Source organism: Carassius carassius, chromosome 2 (assembly GCF_963082965.1).
Source record: "Carassius carassius chromosome 2, fCarCar2.1, whole genome shotgun sequence".
In the NCBI taxonomy this organism is placed as follows: Eukaryota; Metazoa; Chordata; class Actinopteri; order Cypriniformes; family Cyprinidae; genus Carassius; species Carassius carassius.
The window spans coordinates 48,188,086-48,205,146 of NC_081756.1; the positions used below are offsets into that span (position 1 = coordinate 48,188,086).

A 17,061-nucleotide genomic window follows, 5' to 3' on the forward strand; every position below is an offset into this window, starting at 1 on the left:
GTTAGCTAATACATGAACTAATGGAACCTTAGTGTAAAGTGTTTACAAATTACAAAACCAAAAAATGCAAAGTACAATAATTAGTGCACTAAAACCAATTTTTTTTTTTTACTGTTTATACTTGGAATTATTTGCACCGCAAGTGTTCAACTGCACGCAGACATGAGAAAATGTATATATTTTGGACACAATAGAAATATATGGCAATAATTACATTCCTAAAAATTTTTAGTTTCTGACCAGCTAAGAGTTCTCTGTTATTATATTAATTTACAGTGTTTTACACAGTTGATTTTTGGCAAATTGCATAGAAACCAATGGAGCTCACCCAGTTTTTTTTAACGCATCAGTAAAGAGATATTTGTGCATTTTCTAATTCTGAAATGATGGGAAAGTACATTGTAATGGGTTGTGTCACGCAGCTGTGTGCACTTTCAGCATTTTAAAGGACAAATACGTGTGTGTGTGGATCGTTTCTGCACTCTCAGCGTAGTATGGCAGATTGTAGCAGTCTGCTGGTTCCTCCACAAACTAGCAGTAAACAATGCTCTCATTCATAGTGTCTGAAACATCTACAGGACCTGTGTGTGTGTGTGTGTGTGTTCATGACAGCACAGTGAGTGTGACGGCTCCTTTGGTTTTCTTCAGAATACAGACGGCCTCCTCATGAGTGACTCCCTCCAGACTCTGGCCGTTAACGGCGATGATTTGATCTCCGCGTTTCAGACGCCCATCCTCCGCCGCGGCCCCCTGAACACACACATCAGATAATAATGTTTCTATCCGTCTCGTGTCATCAGTGGATGAACGCACTCGCTGTGTGAAAGCGTTACCTTGCTGAAGACGGTTTTGACGTAGATGGGAAGGTCACCGTGAGGACTGCCGAATCCGCCCACGATACTGAAGCCCAGTCCATCAGGCCCTCGCTCCAAACTGATGCTCTTACACTGCGGCGGACTGCACACACACAGATGAAGAGAAAGATGTTCTGATTTTAAATCACATTATTTTATACCCATAAAATCAGGGGCATGATTAGAAGAGAAAAGTATCAAAAATGCACTTTTTGACAAGAGAGGGTTCGATTAGGAAATTTTCCTGACCATATATATTTCTTACCTGAAATGCAATTTTATTTATTCATTCATTCATACTCATAGTTTTGCTAATGTAACCAGTTATTGACTCTTCTCATACAATGACATTGGGTGTTAACCTCAAAAACAATAATAATAATAATAATAAAAAAATCGATGCATTCATAGTTAAAGATAAAAAAAGTTTTGGCTGAAATCTAATGATGTTCTCGGTAAAAATTTGTGAAAATGCAAGCACTGTGTGAGTCCAGAATTCATGGAGATCTGGATTTTAAAAAAGATAAAGTATCTGGCAACCGCAACCCTGAAAGCTTTATTAGAAATAAAGGTGACTTGAATACAGAAAGGTACTGAGATTCAGGATAAACCAACCATTATTAGTTGACTCACTAAAGCCAGTTGTAAGTCACATTTGGCACTTGATAAATATTATTTTATGAGGCTAAAGAGAGAGTTTTGTGTACAAACCCCAGGTCATCGTGGAAAATGCTGCTGGCTGTCTGCTCTGCTGACGGTCCAGTCACTGTTGTATCGCCAGCAACCACCTACAAAGTAATTAATAGTTCATGTATTTGTTCTTATTTTATTACTGACTGGTTACTTGTCATTTTTATTCAATTCAAAGTTTGAAACCAAACTCGTGCTACTGCAACAAAATTACCCAACTGTCAATTCAAAAATACACTGAGTGAGCAAAAGTTCTAATGGTAATTGTGAGATAGCTAGTTCTAATGGTAATTAAACAATGTTTACATATGAATAAAAGCCTACATTAAAATCTGTCATATAAATTGGTCTCTTCAGTAGATATTAGCCTACTGATTGCCACCATTGATGGACAGTATATTCTGTGGTTCTTCCCGGTTGTACCGAATATCGATACCTTTCAAAGTATCATATCGAAGTTAGAAATTTGAGTATTGTGACAAAATACATTTTGTAGGGTGCCACAAATTTGTTAAAATTTCCAAAGGGTGCCGCAACTAAAAAAAGGTTGGGAAACATTGATGTAGAGACCTGTGTTTTTGCAAAAAGTTTGCTTCACAATAGTAAGTTTAAAGTGTGTAATGTGCTTGTACTTTAGCGGTCTTGGTCTATAGATTAGGTAGATGAGTGAATAGTTTCACTGAGTGCGCCTCAAGTACCACTTTTAGTATCCAAGAAATGTAGAGTTCAGCTAATTGCATTAAATATACATTTAAACTATAATAAATTTTCATTTAATTGCAAATAACATGCCGTTAAGATTCTTTTATTTTTGTAATGTATGCTTAAGTGAATGCTGTTTTTTTTCTACCTGTAACTGAATGATTCCCGTCGTGTTCTTCAGCAGTGAAACAGCTTTATTGTGAGTCATTCCCTCAGTCGAGTCTCCACAGATAGATACAATCCTGTCTCCAATCTATTACACACACACACACACACACACACATATTAAACACAAGAGACTGCGATTCACAAATACACACCAGCTTCAGATGTTAAACACACACACACACCCAAAGTTTCTGCGTCTGAGCTGCCAGGCCGCTGGGGTTCATCATGGCGATGAATATGGGCACGTCACCCAGAGGACTGCCGACCCCTCCAGCTATACTGATGCCCAGAGAGTCTGACGGGCCCTGAGACACATACACACACACACACACACACACACACACACACACACACACAGACAGACAGACAGAAACACGCACCCACACACACACACACACACACACACACACACACACAGACAGACAGATCCACAGACACACACACACACACACACACACACAGACAGACAGATCCACAGACACACACACACACACACAGACAGATCCACAGACAGACACACAGACACAGACAGATCCACAGACACACACACACACACACACAGACAGATCCACAGACACACACACACACACACACACACACACACAGACAGACAGACAGATCCACAGACAGACACACACACACAGACACAGACAGATCGACACACACACACACACACACACACACACACACACACACAGACAGACAGATCCACAGACAGACAGATCCACACACAGACACAGACAGATCCACAGACACACACACACACACACACACACACACACACACACACACAGACAGATCCACAGACAGACACACACACACACACACACACACACACACACACACACACACAGACAGATCCACAGACAGAAACACACACACACACACACACACACACACACAGACAGACAGATCCACACACAGACACAGACAGATCCACAGACACACACACACACACACACACACACACACACACACACACACACAGACAGACAGATCCAGAGACAGACACACACACACACACACACAGACAGATCCACAGAAAGACACACACACACACACACACACACACACACACACAGACAGACAGATCCACACACAGACACAGACAGATCCACAGACACACACACACACACACACACACACACACACACACACACACACACACACACACACACACAGACAGACAGATCCACAGACAGACAGACACACACACACACACACACACACACACACAGACAGATCCACAGACAGACACACACACACACACACAGATCCACAGACACACACACAGACACAGACAGATCCACAGACACACACACACACACACACACACAGACAGACAGATCCACAGACAGACAGACACACACACACACACACACACAGACAGATCCACAGACAGACACACACACACACACACACACACAGATCCACAGACACACACACACAGACAGATTTACAGACAGACACACACACACACACACACACACACACAGACAGAAACACGCACACACACACACACACAGACACACACACACACACACACAGATCCACAGACACACACACACACACACACACACACACACACACACACACACACACAGACAGATTTACAGACAGACACACACACACACACACACACACACACACAGGAAACAATGAATGAGTCTCACAGCCTAGACATATGACCCAAAATATCTCATTTGATTGGTTATTTAAATGGTTTATTGAAGAAAAAAAATACTGACCTTTGTGAATTCAACCGTCCTGACGTCTCTATCCAGCACTGCAAGGCAAGAAAGGAAAGGTTGAAAATCAAGAATTGAGCATGAATCATAACGTTGAGCGGTTTGTTCTTACACTCGTGTGTTTTCTCCGTGTCTCCCTGTAAAGCTGCACAGCTGGAGAGAGGAGTGACCTTCCCGCTGCCCGTCTCGCTGGTCTGAAAACACAGATATTTCACACATCTGAGCGCATACACACCAAACACAGAAAGATTGATTTCAACCATTCATTTCACTGCAATTTTAATCTTTGGCATGGCCTTACTCAGTCAATATTTAAGATATAAAATTATATTTTTACAGAATGTTCTACATCTTTATAAAGGATGATTTTATGTAGAATATAGTAAATCACACACACAAAAAATGACTTTAGCTGGGTTTTCACAGGCAGGGTCGCAAATATAAGTAACAACTGAAATAATTAAAGCTGAAGAGCTAATATGACTAAGACTGACATTTTTTTATTTATATATATATATATATATATATATATATAAAATAAACTAATAAATGAAAATGTAATTACAAAAACTTGAAATTGAAAAATAAAAGCTAATATAAAATAATAACAAAACTATATAAATGATACATGTAAAAATAATATATAAAATAAATAAATACAATAGTATAAAATGTATTTCTTTTGTTATCTATTTTGTACATGTTCTATCTCTACCTTTTATCCTTTAATTAATTTCAATACTATTCTATTTAGTATATTGTTTCATTATATTTTAATTGTCATTTTGTATTATATATAAATTATTGCATTCCTTTACTCTAGTTTTATACTTTAACTTATACATTTCTTACCATTTTTTTAATGTAAAGGCGTGTTTGTTAAAAAAGCAGTTCACTGCGTGTCATACTACTGTATATGGATGGTTATGTATATGACAAATAAAAATGTGATTTGAAATAATATAATAATAACATAAAATAATAATAAATAAAATAAAGTGTAAATAAGGTAACACTTTACAATAAGGTTTCATTATTTAACATTAGTTAACATGAACTATACTTATACTTACTAATACATCATTAAAATCAAAAGCTGTATCTGTTAACATTAGTTAATGCAGTGTGAACAAACATTAAAATCCATTAACTATTATTGTAAAGTGTAACCATTAATTCTGCTATAATAACATGGGTGCACACTTTAGTAAGACCCGCTCCAACTAGTCACAGATGTCAAACCTGCTTAAAATCTGACGAACGTAGTGTTCGAGAACAAACTCGCTGATTGTGTGACAGTGTTTTGGGATCATAGCTTCAGATGGATGAGTCTTAAACAGCAGGATGTGCGTCTGACCTGACTGCTCTGAGACAGACGGCGCTCCGAGTGGAACGGCCCCGCCCTAAAACGGCCCACCTCCAATCTGATTGGTCCAGCACAACTCTGAGGGACATCCAGACCGGTTGATGTGAGTGATGCGTGTGTATTGGTTCTCACATTCACACCAGATCAATCACATTTACGATGAACAATTCTCAAATCTTACCGCACATTACTTCTTCAGCTTTTCACAAGGGTTAGATTTGTTAACAAAAAAACTAGAACTAAAACTATGAACTTGAAACTCTAAATAAAATACAAGTAAACATTAAAATATGTAAAAAAAACAACAACTTAAACTTGTTTTAATTAAAATTTAATTAAAAAATTAATAAATATTACTATGTAGACAAAAAAAAATAAATGATAAAAATTACAAAAGCCCAACAAATTAACTAAAAATAAAATGTTAAAAAATTTTCAAAATGTTAGCAAAAACCACTGGTTTCACAAGGTTCATAACGTTTCAGCTAAAAACTAAAGCGATTTCTATACAAAACAAACTTTCGATTATCCATCTGAATGTCTGAAGATCTTTCAGTAGTAATCAAATGGAAAAGGCAGTGCTTCTGACGTTCACCTTGAGCAGCGCTGCCACGTACTCTTGTGTGGCTGAACGAACGTCCTCGCCGTTAACCGAGAGGATCTGATCTCCCTGCATCAGCCGTCCATCCGTCTCCACCGCTCCACCCTTCACAATGTCCGAGACGAACACCCCTGTGTCGCTCCTGAGACAGAGACAGAGTTAATCACTGACAGAGACACACAGCTGAACATGCATTATGAGCACTTGTGAAAAAAGACTGTATACCGTTTAAGTTTTATAAAAAATTGATTGAATTTGCACTTGTGGTGTACTTCAAATCACAAAAATATATTTTAAAATATTCATAAAATACAATTGCCACTAAAGTGCCTTAAAGAGAGACACTTTCATGACTGTTTCTGAACACACTTAAGTACACTTCTACTAGTCGATTTTTTAAAAGATTTTAAAAAAATACTCGAGTTACTCGACTACTCGTGGTTCATGCTACTGTAAATGAAAAGACATATTTTTTTTTTTAGCAATAAACGCTTATTAATTCATAGCCTTATGCAACAATTACATATATAAATTGTCAAAACTATTATGACATTACATATTTAAATTTTCATGTAACAGCCAGTATTTGTATTTGTGTCTGTAACAATCATAACATTTTTCGTATCTGCATTTGGATACAACGTCGTACAGTACTTGATAAGACCGTTATGGCTATCTTTTTTCATAGTTATCACTCAACAAGTATGATGTGTTAAACTAAAAAAATTATTCATTTCTAAAATAATATTTATCATGCAAGCAGAGAGATGTCATGACAAACGTTTAGTGATCATTTGAACACAACTGTATCCATTCAATGCACACATTTTCATTTCATTAACTCTTTAAACGAGTCTTAATGTTTAGTAAACTTCACTAAACAGATGTGCGTGTGCCGCACAAACCAGCAAAAGATAAAGATGCAAACATGTAGGCCAAATAGAAAATGTATCCATATCTAAGTTGATTATTAGCCTACTCTCTGGTTTTTGAGAGACTGAGACGCGCTGCGTGGCTGTTTGATTGGTGAGCGTGCTGTGCTTAATCTATTCATTTGTATCATATCGTAGCCTAAGGTTTAAAGCATTGCCTTTTAAATATATACAATAGAACGTGTATGATGTATTATTATAGGTAATATTATTCTAGCCAAGCTCTGATTTCTGAGAGATGCAAGGAGAGACAACAGCAATGGTGTGTTTGATTTGCGCTCTTTTCATTCATAAAGTTTACATTGATTCACTTCACACTCGTGACTTTAGAGGTCTGTGTATAATATTGCGCTGATCCCCTGACTCTGCTGTTATCTAGCAAACTCCGGACTGTGCAAGCTTCAGCTGAGTATTCAGGCAGAATTATTCCTTGTCTGTTATTCATTTTTGAAGCCATTATCCGAGCCATTCGGAATAAGGAACTCGGCTTCAGGCACAACCCTAATTATTTACATATTTTATTTTTACACGCAACATAGATAAGGTAATAGAAAGTAACAGCTACACACAATATTGTTATCCTAAAATTCACGTTGTACTTGCAAAAAACTTTTTACGCATTATGGTTAATCGATTGTTTCCGACAGCGCTTGACTAGTGGTTGAAGTAGACTACTGGACTACTCTAGGCAAGCCCTAATAAGTAGTAACATTTTAAAATGTACTCAAGTCCCACTTAAGTGAGTCAAAAAGTTCAGAAAATTGCATTTAATATAAATGTAAACTATAAAGCATTTACATTTAATCACAATCAACATTTTAATTTTAGCGTCTGAAAAAATCCCATTCAGTTCCCACTTAAGTATGTTCTTTTAAACTCTTTTAATTCTGTAGTAAGTATTCTTTTTCAAACAAGCTAAAGTAAAGTGATTTGTTTTTCTTTTTCACAATTGGAGTTATATCTTAATGTTATCTGGCAAATCTAGAAAGTAGACTGTGTACGGAATATTTTTTTTAAAGAGATGTTTGTGTATATTTTTTCATTTCATACTCATGAACCATTGTTGCAATTTAGCAGCAGACAATGAGCACACCAGAAAACTGATAACTCACAAATACCAGCTTTTTAAAATAACCAGTTTTAATAACCGTTTATATGCACTTCAGTAAATCACGTTTAACTGACTTCATTAATAAATCAATTTATTTCCCTGTTGTGACATCAGAACAACCATTTGCATATCTGACTACAAGCATTCCATGTATTGTCAGTTTTGATGTTAAATAAAGTTTGCAACATGTCAGCGAGAATAACTTACAGCTCATTTATGATCCTCTAATGTAAGTTGCAGAAGCATCCATTTCACATTACATCTGTCATGATTTATTTTCATTCTAATGTTTTATTTTTAATATTGACACGTATCCTAAACTTATTCAAATGCAAGACATACTGAAGCATTTTCAGCTGTTTAGATACAGATGAAATATGGAACACAATTCTGATCAGTGTGCAAAAATATGTGGAAACCCAATTAACTTTACTGACTAGCTCCTTTAACTAGTGTTTTAGTACCTTCTCCCGATGATGCTGAGTCCGAGTCCGTGGCCTGGTTTCTTCTGAAGTTCGACGCTCAGAGAGTCCCACAGCTCGTCCTCTTTATACTGACCCTCGTCTCTGAAGACCGTCAGACAAACACACTGCGGAGTCTGCCGCAAAACATTGATGGCCTCGTCGTGCGTCGCCACACGCAGATCTACACCGCTCACCTGAGACAGACAACGGAGAAAGAGAACAGCTGGCATCAAATCAGAGCACTAGTCAGAAGAGCGTCTGATGGTGGAGATTTTACCTCCAGAATCTGGTCTCCTGCCCACAGGCGGCCGTCTTTAGATGCGGCTCCCTCCTCGTACACCTCATGAATTATTATAGTGCCCTGAACAGACAAACACCGTTCTCATGAATGAGTTCTTCCATCCTTGTCAAAAGGAAGTGTGCTACTTTGTATTCAATGTCTGCTTGTTGTGCGCTTCAAATTTTTAAAGTATATATATAAAAAAAAACATACTTGCAGATAACATAATATTAATTAAATAAATAAAAGACCACTTAAGTGACTTAAAGACACTTTCATGATTGTTCCTTAACACACTTAAGTAAAAATTGCACAATTGGGCCAGTGTTATGATAGTATTATTTATATACTATTATAGTGTTTATTTAGACTTTAATTCGTTTATTTATTAGTTTGTCATTTGTTTTAGTTTTGTATATTTCCATTTAACTTTGAACTTAAATCTTTCAGAAAATTCTAATTAGCTTTTATTATTATATTTTCAGTTTTCATTTTAATGCATTAAGTTTAGTTAATTTTACATTTTAGAAATGGTGTAACATGCCTTTTTCTTTTTTAAATGAATTTTATTCATATTTAATTTAAGTTGTTTTATTTATATTTCTATTTTATTTATATTAATATTTTGAAGTAGCTTTTATTATATATATATATATAATACATTTTAATTGTAGTAATTTTGCTAAGCTTTTGTCATTTCTATTATTGTTTTATTTCTATTTAGTTTTTATTAATATTCTTAAGGTTTTAAGTTTACATTTTCAGTTTTCATTTGAATATGTTTAGTTAATTTATTTAAAGTTTTAGTAATTGTCTAATGTTTTGTCATTTGCATAATTTTTTTTCATATTTCTGTATAAATATTTTTTTTTTATATCAGTTTTAGTTATTTTAGAACTTTTAGAACTGTGTTGTTTCAGTTAGTTGCCAAGGCAACATTATCTAAATTATGTTCTAATTAAAAAATATATTTTTTATTTCAGGATTATTTTGCTTAAAATATATATTTTTTAAATATATTTTTATTTTGAATTAACAATAAAAACCAACAACTGGATTTTCTTTGAGTCCCAACATTTGGATTCTAATATATCAAGCAAATTAAAGATTGGTGGAAGCTAATTTGAATTGAAATCAGGTTTCTATCAGTCGAGTGTGAAATAGTCTGAGTTTATTCACCAGAAGAGTGTCGCAGCCGCCCACGATGCTCAGCCCCAGTCCTGTTCTGCCCTTGCAGATCTCTATAGTGGTCTCACAGCCGGGGATGATGGGACATGTTGCCGGATCAGACGCCAGTGTCGCCGGTGTGGAGCATCTGCTCGAATCTGCAGCACAATAATAATGAGGACAAAGATCAGCTTCTGATTTATTCATCAACAAACTCTTTCCATTTTCCGTTAATAACTCCCCGATCCCCTCCTCTCTTACTCCTGATTGGCTCTGTCTCTGATGATGTCAGAGAAACCAGCGGCAGGCTGCTTCCCAGGTCCGATCCCGAGCAAATCTGATTGGACGAGGAGGGTTTGGAGGCGGAGTCAGTGCAGATGCTGAGCTTGACGGATTGCTGGCCTTTCTGCAGCAGTGACATCACCTACAACACACACACACGTCACATCAGACACTGACGATTTTGGAAATACTGAATCCTATTTACATACACTACAGTTCAAACATTTGTGGCTTGGATGGATTTTTTATTTTTTTGTCTCTTCTGCTCACCAAGACTGCATTTATTGGATAAAAAATACAGTAAAAACTGTGAAATATTATTACAATTTAAAACAAGTGGTTTCTATGTGAATATCTGTTAAAATGTAATTTATTTCTGTGATGCGCAGCTGTATTTTCAGCATCATTACTCCAGTCTTCAGTGTCACGTGATCTTCTGAAATTATAATATGATTTGTGATACATTTAGAGCAGATTTTTGTCATTTAGATTTAGATTTTTGTTTTGCTTTATTATAAACAGAAGTTTGGATATTCTTTTCTCCTTTTGCTTTACACAGTAGACAGAAAGTCATAGGGGTTTGGACTAACGCAGGTGAGTAAATCAGGACACAACTGCCTACTGCTTTAAACTCTTGCTTAAAAACATTTCACAGCTGGAAAGAGTTTTACCTTTTCCACAGAGAGTCCCAGCACCATCTCATCATCCACTGAGAGCAGCCGGTGTCCCGCTGCATTCTGCCCGTCCTGAAACACACACACACACACACACAAAACTTATTCTGTATGATTTATAAGTGTTTTGAAAAATGGGGACATGGGTTATGTCCTCATAAGTCACCCTCTCCTTGTAATACCTGTGTCATGCCCATGTCTTTATACAGAGTTGTGTCCTGATATGTCACAAAAACAAGAGCACACACACACACACACACACACAGAGGTTTGAGATTGTGTTACTATAAAACACAGATACTCAATCAAAAGCCTTATTAAAACTAAAAGACACAGTATTAGTTCACACCGATTGACATTAAGTGTGACTTTTCTTTTTATGAATTATTTACATTCACAAAGTGCCCTTGAAATGTATTATTCCATTTTCAGGCATGCTGGATTGTGATTGAAATTAACGTAAAAACTGAAAATGTAAAATCTAACTCAAAACTTTAACACAAACTATAACAGTTCATCAAAGATGCTAAAATAACACTTTATGTTTACTTTCCTAAAACCCTTTGCTGGTCTTATCGAGCACAGTTCATCATCAGAACAGAAAATGTTGGTCTTTGTCAAACAAACAAACATTTCAAGCCCTGAATATCAGAAATATGTCACATTAGAAAAGTAAAATGAAGATCATTTCTGTGGTCTTTAATTCTTACCGTTCCAGCCGCTCCGTTCTCCTCCAGACTCTGAATGATGCGTCCGCTCCTGCTGTCATCCTCCTTCAGAGAGAAAGAAACACTGAAGATCAGCGCTACGGAGAGAGAAAGCACACAGAAGAGAGCAGAGGAGTGTGTCTCACCACAGGTAGAGTCACGTGCTGGATCACGTCTAGTGTTGAGCGGGCCGTCTCAGTCTGCGGACCAGAAAACATGAATTATTGAACCAGAGGGTGACCGTTTGTTTGCTTAGCTTCAAATGCTGGCCCCTTACAATCTCTTAAAATCATGAAATGGACTTATCGAGATGTAGAGGAATGCTAACGGATAGCGTTATGTTTTCGAAAATAAAGTAGTGAATGAACCTTTTATATACATACATCAGGAATGTTTAATGTGTGTCTGTTCGCTTCACCTTGTGAAAAGGTAGTAAACTTTACAGTACTTTAAAAAGAGTATTTATTATGGAAATAATATACTTAAGAATGGAATATTTTCAGGCAATTAATTGCATGCTAATTGTAATTAAATGAAACTGTATTACAGTTTATATTAAATGCAATTAGTTGAACTGTAGAGTGTTTTTCCCCCACTCAACTAAGACTTAATATATCATTTTTATGCATTTCTTAATTACTTCTGTTATCTTTGAAATATGGTTAAAGTACTTCTAGATGTACTGACAAGCATTTATAGTGTAGTGTGCTTAACTGTATTGAATGTGCACTTGTAGTGTACTTCAAATTGAAAAATTATACTTTTAAAATGTATTAATATATTTTAAATGCACTAAATCGCAACATCACCATAACAAATGTGTAATTACAAATATTTAAATACATGACATACAGGTCTCAATAGAAATTATATTTTATAAAGTATATTTTTAGTTTATCATACATTCAGCAGTACTTTAACCATATTTCAAAGACAACATAATTAACAAACAAATATGTACTTAAGTCCTACTTAACTCTAAAGCTAATGTCCCTCTATATAAATCAGAACTTCTATTATCTTTGAAATATGGTTAAAGTACTCCTGAATGTACTGATATATTTGGGATTACACATTTGTCTCAGTTCAAAAATAATCAAGTACAGTACTTAACATGTCTCATCAAAAAAGTGTACTTCTTTAAAACATGACAAACAATGATTAAAATAATGATTTAAAATGCACTTAAAGTAAAACTTTTAATTTGACATTATTACAAAGGTCACTTTTTATACTTAAGTGTTTTATAAAAGTGTCTCTCTTTAAGTCACTTAAGTCAAGTCAGCTTTATTTATATAGTGTTTTTAACAATACAGATTGTGTCAAAGCAACTTTACAATATTAAATAGAAAAGGCGTGTGTCAATAATGCAAAATGACAATAGTCAACACACAATTTTCAACTTAAGTGGCCTTTAATTTTAATCATTTTATAATATCTGCTTCTACAGTTTTAAAAAATATATACTTTTAATATTTGAAGTACACTATAAGGGTACATTCAGTTCATTTAAGAGCACTTCTTTTTCACAAGGGTCTAAAGTTGACTAAAACTGATTCAGAAATGAAGTAAGTAAAGTCTATTAGAGCTAAGTTGGCACACAGATGTGTGTGAGTATACAGTACCTCAGTGTGTGTGTCCAGTGAGTCGGTCTCCTTCATCGGCCCGACAGCCATCTGACTCAAAGCATCTCTGTTCCTGAAACACACACAACCACACGTGTCAGTGTGCAACAGGCTTCAAAATCTTTTCAGATCAACACCTACATGCCAAAACCTTCGACATACCGGATGAAGATGATCTTGACCTTTGAAGGTGCGCTTTTAATGATGGAAGAGGCGTTCTGATGACTGCGGCCGTACAGAACCTGACCGTTTATCTGCCAAGACAATCAGGTGAATCAGAAAAAGTATATACTTGCAGATAAAATATTAATGAACTGAACACACTTTTAATGAGTGACATTTGTTATAATGCCAAATTAAAAGTTTTACTCTCAAAATTTTTTTTAATAATTTTTTGATAATATTTTGTTGCATATAAATTACATTTTATATTAAAGTATATTTTAGTTTAGCATAAATGCTTGTCAGTACATTTAGCAGTACTTTAACCATTATAAATACAATAGAAGTAATAATGAAACTACATATAAAGATGTATTTACATACCAACTTAACTGTGTCAAAAATAATTTAATATTAATTGGATTTAAAAAACGCATTTAATATAAATGTAAACTACAATATATTTTCATTTATGTGCAATTAATATGCTATTAGGTGTCTGAAAACATTACATCCAGTTCACAATTAAGTATATTCTTTTAAAGCAAAGTGATAAGTACTCTTTTTAAAAGTATGCTAAAGTGTATTTATTTTTTCACTCACCTCTAACAGTTCATCTCCCACTACAATGTGTCCGTCTCGGCCGGTGGCGCCGTTGGGATCGATGCCCACCACAAACACACTCATGCGTGAACGATCCCGGTTCCCTGCCAGACTCAAACCCAGACCAGTGCAACCCTTCTCCAACTCGATCATGTGCAGCTCACCCGGTAAACGACCGTACCGCTCTGTTACCTTCTCTTCTCACACACACACACACACACACACACACACACACACACACACACACACACACACACACAAACACACACACACACACACACACACACACACACACACACACACACACACACACACACACACACACACACACACACACCTGCAGTTAGATGCTTTCACTTGTAAATTACACTTGCAGAATATCACTGCAGTCTTATAACAGATTTACACTTCAGTACAGTGTGAATGGCCATAAATAAAACTCCTGTGAAAAAGTAGTGTGCTTAACTGTATTGAATGTGCACCTGTAGTGTACTTCACATTTTTAATTTATACTTTTAAAACTTATACTTTAGTGACTTAAACAGTGACTAAAACATAATGATTTAAAATGTATGAACTTAATTTGACATTAGAAAGTGCACTTTTAAAAATGTACTTGAGTGTGTGTAAGAAACGTCTCTGTTACGTATGGTAACCCTCATTCCCTGAAGGAGGGAACGGAGACGCCACGTCGCTGACCGACGAATATGGGATATCGCTTCGTTAGACCGATCTACTTCGAGTGTAAACTAAACGAGCCAATGCACATTGGCATGCAATTATTGCATCCAGCTGCTGCTGATCACTGCGTGAGTATAAGAAGGCAGCAGGTGCAATGCATACCAGCTTTTCGCTTCGGAGCATAGCATTAGTATCGCTCTGCTCAACTGTGTCTGCTGTGAACTACGAGTTCAGCACGCTCTCGGAAGCTTTGTGTGTTTGCGAGACGGCGCTTCAGCGGCGGTCGTTCCTGTGTCGAGTGGATTGCACACTTCAGGCTGCACTACCCCTGTCGTGTTGCAAGCAGCCAATTCCCCTGTGTGCCTCAGCACTAAAAGAGCATTTCCTAAAGAGCAAATTTCTCTAAAAGAGCTTCACGGGTGCGTCTTTGTAAAGAAGACGGATCGTCATTATAAGGATGCCGTTTCACCTGTGCGTTTCTGGGTGCGGTCGTTACCTGGCAACGGGTGATGGTCACGATCGCTGTCTCACATGTCTGGGTGTCGAGCACGCTGAGGTGGCTTTCGTGGATGAGTCATGTTCTCACTGCGAGAACATGACAATCTCGGAGCTGCGAACCAGGCTCTGCTACCTCCAGGGGGGCGGATTCCCGTTGCCGTGATCTGGGGCTTGTTCTGGCGAGGGTCACAGTGGTGGCAAACCCCGCAGGGAACCAACCCTCTGGGGATCACCACTCCAATTGCACCTCTGATCCAGTGGAGCAACCCACGGAACGCGCTGGGCCCTCTTCAAGGAGCGTTCCAGCGGTATCCAGTGGGACCCCCCCCCCACTGGATGTCGATCTCAGCATCGGAGGGAGAGCTGTCGGATGACGATTCGGCTGCGCTGCCGCCCCTGGGACGGTGGCAAAGCCTGAGTCGGATCCCGAAATGGCAGCTATGCTTTCCAGGGCCGCCAAGAGGGTAGGGCTCGAGTGGAGTCCCCCACCGCATTCCGAACCCTCGCGGCTGGATGATTGGTTTCTCGGTGTGCAGAAGCAGTCTGAGGCGATCCTACTCACGCACCCTCTGCCAACCCGTGGAACCAGGTGAGCCCTGCACCCCACACTCGCACCACACACCGGCCTGCTCACATGCCGCCCGAGTTGGGTCCCTGAGTTCCACCTCGCTGCCCCACTGCGGGTACGGCTGTGGCTGTGGTCAGCACTACCCAGCCCGTCTTACTGGCTTCTGCGAACCATCAGCCTCGGCTATGCGATTCAGTTCACCCGGCGTCCCACCAAGCTCTGCGGTGTCCGCTTCATTACAGTGAAAGCGTCCGATGCCCCTGTCTTGCAGGAAAAGATCACAGTCCTACTGGCGAAGGACGCGAAAGAGCTGGTCCCTCCAGCCGATATGAGGACGGGATTTTACAGCCCGTACTTCATTGTACCCAAGAAAGGCTTTTGCGTTTCCCCCAGTGAGCCTTCTCGCACAGACACTGTGCAAAGTCTGGGAGGAAGAGGAGCAGGTCTTGCTAGTAGCGCCGTATTGGCCCACGCAGACCTGGTTCCCAGAACTAGTGCTTCTCGCGACAGCCCCTCCTTGGCCAATTCCTCTGAGGAAGGATCTACTGACTCAGAGATGGTGCACCATTTGGCACCCGCGTCCAGACCTTTGGAAACTCCATGTCTGGTCCCTGGGCGGGACACGGAGGTTCTAGGTGGCCTACCCCAAGAGGTAGTGAACACCATCACTTCGGCAAGAGCACAGTCTACGAGACACGCTTACGCCTTGAAGTGGAACCTGTTCGTCGAGTGGTGTTCTTCACGCCGAGAAGACCCCCGAAGGTGCCTGATTGCAGTCCTGCTGTCCTTTCTGCAGCAAGAGCTGGAGCGAAGGCTGTCTCCCTCCACCCTCAAAGTCCAGGTTGCTGCTATTGCTGCGTACCATGACCCCATGAATGGGAAGTCTTTGGGTAAGCATGACCTCATCGTCAGGTTCCTTAGAGGGGCCAGGAGGTTAAATCCTTCTCGGCCCCCCTCTATACACTCTTGGGACCTGACTCTAGTGCTTAAATCACTACAGCAGGGCCCATTTGAGCCTTTGCATGCAGTTGAGCTAAAGTTTCTTTCATTGAAAACTCTGCTCCTGCTTGCACTGGCCTCCATCAAGAGGGTAGGGGACCTGCATGCATTTTCGGTCGACGGTTCGTGCCTAGAGTTCGAGCTGGCTGACTCCCAGGTAATCCTGAGGCCCCGGCCTG

At 38.5% G+C, this 17,061-nt stretch overlaps 1 protein-coding gene across 1 annotated transcript in view; it reads right to left on the reverse strand.

The window, feature by feature from the left end:
- Positions 1–282: 282 nt before the first annotated feature.
- Positions 283–17,061, reverse strand: part of LOC132111156 (multiple PDZ domain protein) — a 76,745-nt gene continuing 59,966 nt past the window's right edge. The window contains exons 30-48 of the mRNA XM_059518320.1: positions 14,137–14,333; positions 13,534–13,625; positions 13,372–13,444; positions 11,893–11,946; positions 11,750–11,812; positions 11,037–11,111; positions 10,345–10,507; positions 10,096–10,241; positions 8,914–8,997; positions 8,637–8,830; positions 6,124–6,271; positions 5,520–5,606; positions 4,275–4,356; positions 4,163–4,200; positions 2,597–2,719; positions 2,395–2,499; positions 1,566–1,642; positions 834–957; positions 283–750 (exon numbers count right to left, since the gene is read on the reverse strand). Coding sequence (XP_059374303.1) covers positions 604–750; positions 834–957; positions 1,566–1,642; positions 2,395–2,499; positions 2,597–2,719; positions 4,163–4,200; positions 4,275–4,356; positions 5,520–5,606; positions 6,124–6,271; positions 8,637–8,830; positions 8,914–8,997; positions 10,096–10,241; positions 10,345–10,507; positions 11,037–11,111; positions 11,750–11,812; positions 11,893–11,946; positions 13,372–13,444; positions 13,534–13,625; positions 14,137–14,333 — 2,072 coding nt within the window. The 3' untranslated portion in view covers positions 283–603. The remainder of the gene's footprint in view (positions 751–833; positions 958–1,565; positions 1,643–2,394; positions 2,500–2,596; positions 2,720–4,162; positions 4,201–4,274; positions 4,357–5,519; positions 5,607–6,123; positions 6,272–8,636; positions 8,831–8,913; positions 8,998–10,095; positions 10,242–10,344; positions 10,508–11,036; positions 11,112–11,749; positions 11,813–11,892; positions 11,947–13,371; positions 13,445–13,533; positions 13,626–14,136; positions 14,334–17,061) is intronic.